The sequence below is a fragment of the Drosophila tropicalis genome, unplaced genomic scaffold (genome assembly GCF_018151085.1).
Source record: "Drosophila tropicalis isolate 14030-0801.00 unplaced genomic scaffold, ASM1815108v1 contig_463, whole genome shotgun sequence".
NCBI classification, from domain to species: Eukaryota; Metazoa; Arthropoda; class Insecta; order Diptera; family Drosophilidae; genus Drosophila; species Drosophila tropicalis.
The window spans coordinates 2,744,663-2,758,770 of NW_027172929.1; the positions used below are offsets into that span (position 1 = coordinate 2,744,663).

General features: G+C 36.9%; 1 protein-coding gene and 1 non-coding gene across 5 annotated transcripts in view; both read right to left on the reverse strand.

Moving 5' to 3' along the window:
* Eip63E (cyclin dependent kinase Eip63E) overlaps nucleotides 1-14,108 on the reverse strand; it is a 122,377-nt gene that overhangs the window by 9,162 nt on the left and 99,107 nt on the right. For 3 of the 4 annotated variants that reach the window (XM_068286802.1, XM_068286803.1, XM_068286804.1), the window contains exons 4-6: nucleotides 13,333-13,371; nucleotides 5,512-5,729; nucleotides 4,247-4,338 (exon numbers count right to left, since the gene is read on the reverse strand). In XM_068286802.1, the coding sequence (XP_068142903.1) occupies nucleotides 4,247-4,338; nucleotides 5,512-5,628 (209 nt within the window). In that variant the 5' untranslated portion in view covers nucleotides 5,629-5,729; nucleotides 13,333-13,371. The remainder of the gene's footprint in view (nucleotides 1-4,246; nucleotides 4,339-5,511; nucleotides 5,730-13,332; nucleotides 13,372-14,108) is intronic. The other variant, XM_068286805.1, reaches the window with a different exon arrangement.
* Nucleotides 5,109-5,173, reverse strand: LOC137574877 (U7 small nuclear RNA). The gene has a single exon (XR_011032056.1). It is a non-coding gene; the product is annotated as a U7 small nuclear RNA (small nuclear RNA).

Consider the following 14,108-nt stretch of genomic DNA (forward strand, 5'->3'; position numbering starts at 1 on the left):
GTGTCTGAGGTTATGGTCCTATGTCCTTGCTGTGTGTCTGTCTGCTTGCTCAAGCAGCTGTATCAAAGAGCTCGTCTATGAGGTTTTCACAAGGCTCAAGAGATAGTGAGGGAGAGACAGAGAGAGCGCTGTGATTCTAAGAGTTAATTTTCGTGGATTTTTATGGCAGATTTTTGTGTGACATCAGCTAATTGGCAGTTGATGTTGCTTCGTTCAGTTTTGAAAGTGTTGAAGATAAAAGCGATAATGGTTAATGATGATAATGATGACGATTACGTCGATGAGGCATCCATCCATAATGAGAGCCACTGATGACTGGAGCACAGATAGAATGAATGAATGGATGCCAGGAGCCGCAAATTAACCATAAAACAGACATTTTGTTTGAAATTTTCGTAATGGTGAGTGATTTTTACATTTGAATCATTAGTAGGTCAGAATGTGAATCTTTGGCTCGTTTTATTTTGCTAATTAACCCAATAACACTTAAGAGTGTCTGTTGTAGACTCTTTCTACTTTTATTAATTTTAAGCAAGAAAGAGAAAGTAAATTTTATCATTTAATCATTTTTTGTCTGTTAATAAAAGCAACCAAATTTGACTTTTTTTATACAGTATAAAACCAATCCGGCCAGTTTCGTCATAGGCAAATCGAGAGGGATCATTTGATAGGAAATTGGCTCCCAAAAGTATGCAATATGCTCAAGTAAAGTACTGATGATACTTTTGTATACAAACCACAGAAAAGCGAACTTTTGAACTGCAAATTTCTACAGTTTCGTCTTTATTATGAATGAGGCAAATATATTCTACTATCGGTATTGCAAAAAGCATTATCCTTGCCTCAAAATTATGCTCCTCGATTCCCTTCTGGCAAAGTCACACAATATAGACTCTTGAGCTCAGGAATCACTAATAAACTATGTTCTCTAACAACAATTAATCTAATAAAGCATTTGATTTTAGTTAATCTTTTCCGCCGACTTGTGTACATCAATATGAATACGAACACAAACGACTCCTATAAATTATCGCAGATGCCAATCGATGGGGATAATCAAGGGGGACAACAACCTTCTCGCAGGATATCAACCCAATCTGTAGGTGGTAGTAAATCAATGTGTTGTAACTCATAAGATACCAACAAAAACAACAGCAATAAGTTGTTTACAATAAGAATTCCAGTATTTTATTTATGTTGTTGTTATTCTTGTTGGTCTTTTCTTAAATATATACAAAAATTTACCTCTTAAAGAATAAAATCAAAATATTGTTTAGGGGACAGGACAATCGATCTAATTAAAATGCTTAAAGGATTCGGTGTCTACCGACTGGCAACTGTGTGTGTCTTCTTTATCTCCCTCTTTTAAAGGAACAAATTAAACATTTTATGCGCAATATGAAAATGTATGTTCTACCCGTGTCGTTAATAACCCAACTCATAGCCAAGCAGATCCCAGCCGGGCCCAGACTTGGTCGGGCCATATGCCCAAAACAACGAAATAGCATAAAAAGCTTATGTCTTTTACATATCCTGCTCGCCCGCCACCTCCCACCCACCCCGCATGTGCTAGCCGTGTGTCGTCGTGGCTTAGAGGAACGCGAGGAGAGAAGAGTGAGAATGTGGAAATTTTCATGTAACCAAAAACAGCTGGTGTCGTCTGTTGTGAAAAAATGTTATTCTTCTTCTTCTTCTGTGCTAAGGCTATGAAAAATTTATCAAGAAGCTTTAAAATTTGTAGATAATTTCTAACTGGGTCAATGGTAGACACGACAACGAGAACGAGAACGACAGCGTCAGTTCCATAACGAAAGCGGGGCAATTTAACGAAGCAAAAGGATGAGTATGGGCTGCATATGACAAGGACATTATTGAAGGATTTGCTGTGCTAAAAAAAAAGTTTGTCTGCGTTAATGTAAAAATAATACGATTTAGTTAAGCATCAGAAGAACGAAAAGTGCTTGTAGCATCAGCAGCAGCCGCATCATTCAAAGTTTGCCATTTTCTCGTTTTGGCCAAAAAGTTATACCCATTTGATGGCTCAATCAAAAGAACAAGGCAGGATGAAGACAAAATCGAGAATGTGGAAGGAGAATGATGTTGATGAGGATGTTGAAGAAACCTAAGAAGAAGGAGAAGTTCTGTTTTCACACCGCCAGATGACGATGACATGAGTTGACCTACTAAATGCTAATCAGCAAGCAAAAGCAACTTGACTTTCAGTTCAAGTGCTCTCAAGCAGTTATCTGCTATCCTTTCGGATTGGTCTTCTGTCTTCTGTGTTTGCATAGCCCCCAAGGAAGGTAAGAAAATAGAAAAAACCGGAAAGCAAAAGAAGAGGCCAACAAAAGTAAGGAAAAAAAAATGAAAGTCAAATAGAAGTGAAATCATTCATGAAATCTTTTACAATTGACAAACAGAGAGAATGAAAATAGACTTAAACAGAGATAGAGATTGTTAGAGAGCAAGAGAGAGAGAGTGAGAGGGCGAGGTTGGGGGAGCTTAAATAAACTTTCGAGTCAGAAATCTTGGAAAAATTAGGCAAACCAAAAGCAAAAGGAAAGCAAAGCGAAAAAGCCAAAACCCAAATGGCAAGTGACCTACATTACCATATGAAAAGGGCGCACTGTGCGGAGCGGTGAAGGACTCTCTCGAAACAAAGGAGTCTGTGTTCGTTTCTAAAGAAAGTAAAAGCTTAAAAATGAAGTAGACCTTAGCCAGGACATGCCATCATGCTATGCCAGGCTGGGGCCATGTCATTCATTCATTTCCATTTGGCAGATAAATTAGAGCGAATTAATTGCATTTCGCATAAACAAAAGCTAATTGGAACTCATTTCGCATGTAAGCGCTCTCGTGCATAGCAAATGAGTACGATGAAGGACATTGGAGTGGAGTGGAGTGGAGTGGAGTGAAGCGTTGGGAGAAGTAAACAAGTTTTTACCACGTAAAGCCCATTGTTGGGAAGTTAAGTCCTGCGCCCAGCCAGCATTTCCCCTACTCTCCGTCATTCATAAGTTAAGGAGAAGAAAGCAAATGATTGTCAAATAAATCAAAAGCAAAGCGGACAATGAGAAGTGAAGACGAGAAACAGATCTCGGGGAAGCGGGAAAGCAGAGAACGAAATGGAATGTTGAGGGGCATCTATCATAAGTCTGCTGCCTGTCAAAAAGGTGACGAAGCTGGAATTTTGTCCTGGGTCCTGGGGATTGGCCTGGCGCTTGGGCATTTCCCTTCAGCTCATTTGTCAAATTATGTGGCGAAAAACTCAAACTCAAATCAAAGCCAGACGAGGAGCAAATGAGGCGGCATTTGTTTATTTCAAGCAAGGGGGAACAGGGCAAGGATTGCCAAAGAGTGGGGAATGGGGCCGAGGGGAAGTCAACTCAATTCTGTGGCAGAACTTTTGTGAAAAGTGCGTGTTGGAGTCAGGCCAAACAACAACAATAGAAAGACAGCCTCTGGGAAAGAGTAGGGCAAGAAGGGAAAAGGATGTGGAGATGAGAAAGTGCAAAAGGGTTCCCTACAGTGATTTGTTATAGTTGTCCTTTTTTTTTTTTTTGTACTTCTCTTTAGCCTTCTATTTTTCTTTCCGCTTCTTTGGCGACCCATTTCGCTCTCAACTTGATTGATAGCCACATTTGCATGAGTCTGACTATAATGAGTCCTGGCCAACAAAGATGCAAAATGTGCGCGCACACACACCGAGAGAGATAGAGAGAGAGAGGCAAAGAGAGGAAGACGTGATATGAAATGGATAACTGGGTGAACTAGAAACCAACATAAAAAACTAATTTGGAATGCAACGATATTGCTATACTCTTTTAGAAATTCTTTCAATTGCCTAATCAATCTGGCGGAAAACTGAGATATATTCCAAAGATATAGCCAAAATTTGCTTACACTTTTGAGCGAATTGTTAAATTTTCTAGAACATTTTTACATTCTTTTTCTATCAAACTTTAAAAATGAGAGTATGCCAATCTCAAGTTACTATATTCCAGTTTTTTTTAAATAGAGTATTACCAACTGCTGGGCAAAACGGATGCAGGACCATGAGATATAAATCAAGGCGATGAAAAAAATAGCTTAGAAAAAGTGTCAGGAAAAATTTCAACTGGCAGTTGCTCAAACAATAATTTTTATTTAACCCACTGACATGGCAACCCAATTTGAGAGCATTTCCAAGCAGTCTTCTCCTAAAATTCCCGTTCCCGTGTTTTATTTTTGGGTGTGTTCTACTCACTTGCTAAATCCTTTGTAGACTGTCGCATAGGAGCCTTCACCCAGTGGTTCCAGTTTAACATAGGCCTCCTGTTTGCCAAATGGTGAATCGCCCTGGGAAGGAAACAGAAAGTAACACAAAAATAATTACAAAATGTTGCATGTTTTGTTTGTTAATTAATTAAGCCAAAAAAAAAAAGAAACCAACACTGAGAATGAGCGAGAGTGAGAGACAATAAAAAGAATGATGTAATCTGTGAGAAAATTGAAAATGCTAGGCCTAAAAAGTATGCCCAAAAAAAAAAGCCTATGACAAGCACAAAAGTATGCCATATTTTTATGATTAATGATGGTGTTGGAAATAAGGTAAGCTAATTTTCGAATTTCTATGTTAGATTTAATTAAGAACCAACAAAAAACTCTTTAAAATAAATTCCATCTGGGTCAAAGCATGATAAATCAATTTTAAAGAAAATTAATTTACTTATCCTTAATTTTCTTGGCCAATATAAGGAAAATAAATGCGAATTTTATCAGCCAGTCACAGTAGTACGTAATTTTTACTGCTAGTGTTTATAATTTAAACTTCTATTAGTTAATATTATTATTCTTAATTTATCAATCAGTTGCATTCATTCATTTTAAATTTTGACTTTCACTTTAGTATACTGTGAGTACTTTTTTGGCCTCTATTGTAAACATTTTAATTACCAATTTATTATGCCATTTATGTGGCTTACTTCCTTTTAACGTAAAGTCAATGAGTACATAACATTTCTTTGTTGGCACTGATTAAATGCTACGTGCTACAAAAGCAGCAGCAACCATTTCATTGAGGGCAACAACTACTATGGCTTTTCGAATTACATAAAATTGATTAATTATAGGGAACACTCAATGCCTAGACAAAGGGTCCCAACAGGACAAATTTCAAAGAGATTAAAAATTTTCAATGTTTGCCACACACAACCAACTGCCACCTCAAGCAGGAAGAACTAAAACCAGTTGGGAATTGTTGAGGTCACCGGATGAAAAATTCAGCTCACGCAAGTATGCTACAATTTATTGCATGGCAAACAGTGAAGTTGAAGGATAAATGAGGTTGGGTAACGTGGGTTGGTTGGTTAGTTGGTTAGCAGAAAGGGATCAAGGGCAAGAGTATTATGGCATAACAAGGAAAAATGTATGCAATTTAAGAAGAAGGCGTCACCGCGGCAAATGAATGTAGAATATGTGTGTGTGTGTGAGTGTGTGTGTGCGTGTGTGGTGAAAATTTATTATACTTACACCAAATGCACTAAAACGTTTTCGTCGCGGATGTGGATCCTGTTTATTAAGAAAGACCTCTGATTTGGGTCTGGGCGGCTTCTTTGGACGCATCACAACATGCGAATGATATTTCATTTCCTCCCTGATGTCATCATCTAGTAATTTGCTATCCGATGATACGGACAATTGTCTCTGAACGCGATCATGATGGTCGGTGCTGTCCGTGCTGCGCCAGTCTGCAAAGAGAGAAAATCCAAAAGAAAAGAACCCATGAGTGAACCGAGTGTATAATAATTTATAAAGCAAAACGTGAAATGTGTTGAAAACGTAGACAAAGAGCAGCTTAATGAGTGCTCAAAACAGAATCCCCTTGCAATCGTCTTAAATTCTTAGATGGACAATCCCAAAAACAAAAAACAACGACAAGAACTTGGGCAATATTTTACAAGCGACTGAGAGGAGTAAGACAAGTGGATGAGCTCTTCAAAACAGAAAAGAGAGTGGAGAGAGACAAATAAATTCAACTAAGCCCGCATAATGAGCAAGTCCAGAGGAAGATTATGAAAAGTTTTGAACAAACTCATTATAAAATTCAAGTAAACACAGCTACACAATTTATCAATATAATGGAGGAGATTCGTGGCCGATTTCGACAACCTTGAACCATTCATAAAATGAATAGAGGGCAGAGTTAACCACAATGAGGCGCAAACTTACAAATATGCCTTATTTACCTTTCGACCCACCAGACTTTTGCTTTAATATATATTCTGTTGCTTACAAATATGAAAAAATAAGAAACGAGAGACGTGTCGACGTTCAAATACTCTGGTCACATATATTAACACCTTCTTTATCTAAGGAATAAGTATAAGAAATGCTCCATTTATTGACTAACACAAAGTTTAGTTTGCATTTCTCTTTTAATTAAACTAATTAACCTTTCATTTTAGAGGGTATTTAAATATAGCAGAAAAAAATGTTTGAGGAAAAAAAACCGCAGTTGAATGCTGCTGCTACCGCTGCTGATGATGATGAGGGGCATAAAAGTTGGTCTAGGACAAAGTTTTGCTCCAGCGATTGCATTGAAATGAATGAGTTAAGTTGCGTTCAGTTGCTATTCTGCAACCAGAGGCGTCACCTTATTTTTTGTGAAAGGAGCAAAAAGGTACTCATATTCAAAGATGAAGTAGAAACAAAGACATATTCATTATATTTATGCTAGAACAACTTACTTTCATTAAGGTTTTAATGAGTTGATTTTAACTAATAAGCATACCTTTTATAGTAAATTACTTTGTTGACCTTTTGCCATTTGCAAGTCTCTATTATTTTGAGGCCCCCTTTTAGCCAACTATGTATTAAAATTAGTTGGCTACACCTTTGTGGTGGTGCTGGTATCATGTCCAGGTCGGGACTGGGTCACCTAGTAACCTGATGATATTCATTGACTTGGGGATTCAGAGTCGCCCAACATCTGTGTTGCTTTACAGAGAATATGTATGTATATATTTCGGTTTGTGTGCAATTTGTTTGCATTGCCATTCACAGGGGCGAGTTCAACAAAAACTCAACCAGCCACGCCCCCAATTCGGTTAGCCCCAATGCCAACAGTCACCTAGGCAACAGACGATGAATGGTTGGGCGGCAGCTGTGTTACGTTTCTCTCTCTCTCTACTGCTCTCTCTCTCTCTCTCTCTTTCTCTTTCTGTGTGTTTGTTTGGTTTTCTATTTGAGCACTAATTACATTTTAAATTATGTTTGCTTTTGGCTGCAGTTTGCTAACCGTGACTGTTGCTCTGCAATGAGCATAGAGCTATAGGTTGCTGGGTGGTAGGTGGGATGAGCAGTACCAGGTGGGTGGGGAGTGGGCAAATGGCAACATCTGTATGCTTTCATTTGAAATATTTATACAATAAAGTTGTAGCTCTCAGTTTCACAGTTCAGTTTAGGTTTTTGGTGGTTTTTTTTTTTTTTTTTACTTTATCATAGAATGGCTTCAGACTTTCAACTTTAAGATTGAATTTCAGTTAACCCACAGACACACATAACAGTAAAAAGAAAACCATACAAAATATAAAATAAAATGTTTTCCCCCACTCAAAAAAAAAAACCAAGAAAACTCAGAGGAGTTCGAGTCTGTCGTTGTTTGTATACTCTCTCTGCTTAGTCCTTTCAATCTGGTATTATGTGACTCTGATTTTGTTAAAAGATTGCCAAAATTCTTAAGTATCAACGATTTGACAATCCTTTATAAGCTTCTGTTTAGTGGATTGTAAATTTAGTGTTTCAACTACCTCCAAAGTCAATGTAACCAAATTGTTAAAGGGTATTCAAAGAGAGTTTGTAGTATTGTATAAAAGTTCCACTTAGGAATTCGCAACATGTTCCATACTAAACTATATGTATACACACATACATATACAACTGACATGGCATGGCCCTCGGCCCGGTTTGTGCTACCTTCAACTTGATTTTCACGCCTCCCCCGCAACGTCATAAAAAATTGAATATTCACTCGCAAGATGTTTCTCTTTCTTCCCGTAAGAGTTTCCCCCATTCGCTTTCCCGCCATCCTGCCATTTGGTTGCTGAAAAATTACTAACATAAAAATTAAAAATTCAACAGCAGTTGATAGAAAAAAAATCCAACCAAAATACAGAAAAAAAAGCAACACAAAGATATGGGAAACTTCTGGGCTTAAGAAAAGAACAAAATGAACTTATGATTTTCAGAGCGTTTGCCGAAAGATAATCCTCGAATTGTTATATATGTATGTACATATGTACGTACTATATTATATAAGGATATATTCTATATATATTTTCGAACTGCTGCTCGTTGCTCGTTAAATGGAATATGGAAAAATGTTGATGGCGATTAAATGCGCAATATGCGCCATAAATGAGCCAAATAAAACGAACGAAAAGAAAAAACTTCAATAAAAACGGAGACGAAAAGAGGCACAAAGAAATGAATAAAAAATGCGAAAAGAGTGAAGAGCAAAAAAAAAAATCAACATCAACATCCTACGTCGTCATTCTCATCATCGTTGTCGTCGTCATCGTCATCATGTCTTGTCTAGCCGTTCAAGTGGAATGGCATTTGGCGTCGTATCCTACGACGTTCTCCTGGCAGCTCAAGGCAATAGAAAAAAACACAAAAAACAAAAAAGAAGCGTATCCACCGTGTGCTGAGAGCCAATTTCGTGATACCCTGTACTCTATCACCTTGAAAGCAAGATTCTCTCTTTCTCAGATTTCCCTTTTCGAACAATTCTCATTCATTTTTGCTGTCCATTACTTCTTATTGTCAATCAATTAAACTCCCATTGAGATATAGCCACTCTCCCACATATATATGAATTTAAACCCGATCAGTAGCCTTTTTTCCATTTCATGATTTTATAGGGTATAAAAAAATGAGAAAAACAACCAAAGAAGCAAACGAACGAAATGAAAGCATTTGATTTGCAAAAATTGACTGAGCATTGGAAAAGTGGCTGTAAAATTGGAAAATGAGCGACAACAACAACAAAAGCGAAAGATACATATCTACTTATGGATGTATGTATATGTGCACTTTCTTCATCTTCTTCTGTTTCGCTTTTGGTATATTAGAAAGTTCTAAAATTGAATTGCTTTGCTGTTTAATTTTTTTTTTTCTTCCTTTTTTCCTTTTTCTTGGTTCTAACATAACCAATAGACAATTTGGCAACAATAATGGTAAATGGGCAAGTGGTTTGGCAATGGTTTTTAAGGGGTCATCGAAGTTATTATTATTATTTTTATCATTATTATTCGAGCGAGAGAGAAATACAATTGTGTGGATGATGCCATTAAAGATATTAGGACATTGATTCAAAGCTAAAGTAGAATAAGATGTAAAGACAAAGTTTGTAATTCAATCTCAGGATTCGTATAACGTTCTATATACCTAAGACAGACAATGGCTCGATATTTGGCCTTCTGTTTAAACTACTACAGAAATAGTCAAATTACTTTTGAAATAATAATAATCTATGTATAAGACTTTTATCTGTAGCATTTCTAGAAGATTATTGAATAGTTTACAAAACTACAATGGAAAGAGAAATTCAATTAGAAATCAAATTAAGCAAATGCTCTGCAAACGGTCACATCTTTTACAATGAATTCCTGAGTTGGTGTTCTACGCGAAAATGAGGTATGATCACTCTTAAAAAGAAACAACAAAATATCTAATAGGTATGAAAAGATTAATCCAAGAGGTAACCCCTTTTTCCATTTCTATTACACATATTAAATTGTAACTCCTTTTCCGATCTAGCAAAATCTGCACAATTTTTGTTTGATGAAAGTCATGATATTATTCTTTGTATTTTTATTTTCATATAAAACTAGAAGTTTTAGTATTCTCTGGCGATATCTTATTGACTCAGTTTGTCGTGTTTTCATATTCGATGGGGTTTTTTTTTTTTTGCATTTTCGTTACAACCATAAAGTTATTTAGTGTCTTGCACATATTTTATGATCAATCCGGGAAATGCCGCTACTCACACACTCACACACACACAATGTGCATAACACTCTTATCCTTTAACGCCTTTTATGTGTATGTTGTAAGTTTTATTACATTTTTTGCCCCAAAAAATAAAAAGAAATTCTTTCAAGCGAACCAAAAGAATAACTTCAAGTGCAAACAGAAAATCAGAATGGGAAAGACTAACAAAACCAACGAAAAAAAAAACAGAGAAATGAACCAAAGAAACAAATATACAGGAGGAGAAAAAAAAAAACACAAGAATTTTGCTTGTAAAATGAAAACAATGAAAATTATGCAAGCGCATCACGAAGGGAAATGATAAAAATAGCAAGTGACGGGAAGGAGCATGCCAGAAGCTGAAGGTGCAGATGGCCGGGGATATCTGAAACGGGGGCCAAGGGGAAGGGGGCAAGTCCGTGTTGGCTGTTGCTGATGTCTGGCCGGGTCCCTTGTTGATATAGTTATGCAAATGCTATGCAAGGATGTCACGTCCTGCTGTGACTTAAAGCCAACGCACACACATGAGACTTCAAGTTTTTTGCACATCTCCAAGTGAATGCAAAACGCATCGAACTTTAAATACACTTTCGTTTTATTTTGAATGAGCAATCTTTGTTGATATTGAAATCTAATGAATCGTCTTTGTAGCCCAAGTAATAAGACCAGTTGAGAAATTTAGCTAAATGGAAAGAAAGGAAGAAGATTGGTCAGGGTTTTTCTCATTTCCCTTAGAGTTAAATTTTCCATTTAACTTTAAGAACTCTTCATAAATTGACGTGAGGTGTCGATCAGTTGCTAATGATTCAGATTTAATTCCCTAAATATGCTTTACACTCTGTCACTTTGCAGGGTATTAGAATTGCTAGAGAAGGAGACTTAAAGCGTTGGCATTGATGGTGGTAGAGGAGAAAAAGGAGAAGTTAGTCTGCATATGTGTGTGTGCTTAGTGTTGTTGCTGTTGTTGCTTTTGTTGGTGTTCTTGTTTGCTTGCCTCAGTGTTGGCCTTTTGCATTATTGCATATTATTGTAATTTCTGTTTACTATTTGTTTTTGGCTTTGTAACAATATTTATTATATGGTAGCAAGGTTCCCACCACCACCCACTATATGTCCGTGTCCCCCACCTCTCCACCTTACCAACCTTCCTTCCACCATTCTTTTCTTTGGGAAATGTCATAAAAAAAAAAAAAACAAAAAATCACAGCAGCGGCTTGTTTCATAATGCTGAGTGGGTCAGCGCCACGGGCGGGGTTAGCCCGCAGGGAGAAAGGCAACTACATTCCACTATATATGAAATATGAAATAAAATACAAGAAGCAAAAATTTCACATATAAAAAAAGTTTTTCACTTTTCATTTGCATAAGGACCATATTTTATTATGCCGAGAGTGAGTGAGCGGGAGAGGGAGAAGGGGCGGCTGGGGGGCACTACAAAATATTATTATTGTTGCTTCTTGTTCTTGTTATATTGCTATTCATATGCGCGTGTCGCGCATTTGCGTAAAAATTTAATAAAGCGACACTTTTGGCTCAACTCTAGTGGAAATTCCAACGTTCGACACTTTCGCCAGCCTCCAACGGCCGCTCCCCCAATAACAACCAGTTGTTATCCTCTTGCCGAAAATACACATACATACATATATATGTACATATAAATATATAAGTTTTTATGCAAAACAAACGAAGCGCAAGGCAAAGGCAGGAAATGCCATTTTGATAAATGCAATGGCTTGGCAACCCTGCCAAGCAGCATTGAAACGGGGGAGTCAACGTCTGGGGGGTGTCCATCGACAACGAATTTCAAATTGGCCAACAAAAATGTGTCCCCAGTTTCATGAAGCTCGCCTCCCATTCGATCTCATTCCATCCAAAACGAACCAAACTGTCACAGCAACCCATTTGGCGGAGTGGGTGGGGGAGTCCGAGAGTGGAGGGTTTTTATCTCCTTGACATTCCCCTTTTTTGCATTCAGCAAAAACCCCCCAACGATACTCACTCCTGACCAATCTCTTCGCTTTCGGAGCAAAAGCATTTTGCCGCTGTTATGTTTTGTGATTTATTATTCAAGCAAGAAATTAAATTTTCTCTTTTTTACTGCAGTCCGCCCCACATCGAAATTTGAACTTGGACTGTCTGCACGTCCTCGGTCCGTCCGCCTGTCTTATGCCTTGTCCCCTCTGGGTGTCCTTACCATTACTCCTCCACCGCCTACTCTTTGGCCGTATTGGTCGGTTTACTGCCTAAAATTTATTGTGTTGTTGTAGAATTCAATTACAAAGATGATGGCAGGAAAAAGGAAAGGGAAGACAGCAACGGAGACGACGAAGGTCGCAAAAGTCAGCAAACAACAACCACCAGGAAAATTGAATGCAATCAATGACGGCTTAAAATATATATATATCATATATGAATACATACATATATATAGTATATTGCATCGATTGACATCTTTCTGTTATCCATTTAGCGCATCTTTGATTGGAACCCCAATGGAACCCAGCAGCTTGTTTAACTTAAAACCTAACAAATATATAGCTGAACTTTCCAATTAAAAGAAAGTTCGTTTGGAGTCTCTGGAATTCAATGTTTGTTTTTCAGGACATAATAGTTTATGTCTTAAATAAATTGTTTAAGTTCCTGTAAATTTGCCATCTGCCTGGCTATACTTTTCCTATTTCAATATCAATCATATAAATTGGGTTTTCTCTCGATTTTCTATAGATCAAAATTAAATGATTTTTGCCTTGTTTACCACTCAAAATTTATTGCGCTGAATGTTGAATTCAATTATGGCGAACGATGACAACCCGTCGCTAAGGCCAAAAATGGGAAAACTCTTCACCTTTTGCAGCAAGGACTTAGTCTAAGACTTTGCCAAGGAATCGGATTTGCCATATTGCATCCTTTAGTTGAGTTTTCAGTTGGTTTTCTGCGTGTGGCTCATGGTTTGAGGGTGAATGTCTCAATATTAAAATGATAGCCCGCTGCGTTTTGTCATTAGTTTCGGCTGTCGGTTGCATTCTCGCATTCAGTCCCTGGATACGCCAGGATATTTGCAAACGGCGACTACAAAGAACAAGAGAAGGAACGACAGCAGCCAAACAACAAAGACGCTTGACATTCTATTTTAATGACATTTTGAAAGGTTTTGCGCATAAAATATGGCCATTTAAAATTGTGTCCAACAAAACTATTAAAAGTCTAGCTTATTTCCGGGTGTCGAATGCAAAATAATATCAAAGGACATTCAAGGGATTTAGGAACACACACAAACAAAAACAAGAAAATTAAAATCAAGTAAGAAGCATTTATTACCTTGTGGTTTGTTATTATCATTTTTCGCAGATTCTTGTGCTAAAACGAAAATGAAAGAAAAGGACAAAGAGCAAATAAATATAAGGAAATTAAAAATTGTTCTTGGCAAATTAAAACTAAATAAGTGCTTAGAATTAATGCAATAAATTTTACATATTTTATATTTAACAAATATAGTTAGCAATAAATTTGTAAATTTTAGGGCTAGGCATTTAAACAATAAATAATAATAATAATAGTGCTGGGTTTACTTTACTTAGCATATAATCTACAAAAAATTTCTTAATTTATTAAGGTTAATTGTAATTAAAATTAAAAATTCATGAATATTACGATTTACACAATGTTTACCCATTAAAAGAATTTGATAAAGGATTCTAGAGAATTGATAAATTGGCTTGACATTTTGGTAAGAAAGACACGAGGTTGTACCGAGGACTACCTCAGGACTAGCCAGCTCATCTGGAGGGGTTTGATGATTCATGCATTGGATCGGTCTGGCCAATATTGTAGCCAAAAGAATCTGGTTCAGAGTTCCTTTCGTGTCATTAGAGTTTGTTTTAGAGACTCTCATGATGTTAGCTTAAATACCGTTTCAATTTATATCGGTTACATTTGCGTTTCAATAGCAATTAAGCTCAATTATAGCTTCAGCACTTGCGTTTTTAATCGCCGTTCAAAGTATATGAAAAAAAAAGCAACATACACAGTAGTTAAGTAATTTTCTCTGATTTACAATCAATTAAGGTATATATATTTTGATTTTCTGTTTTTGC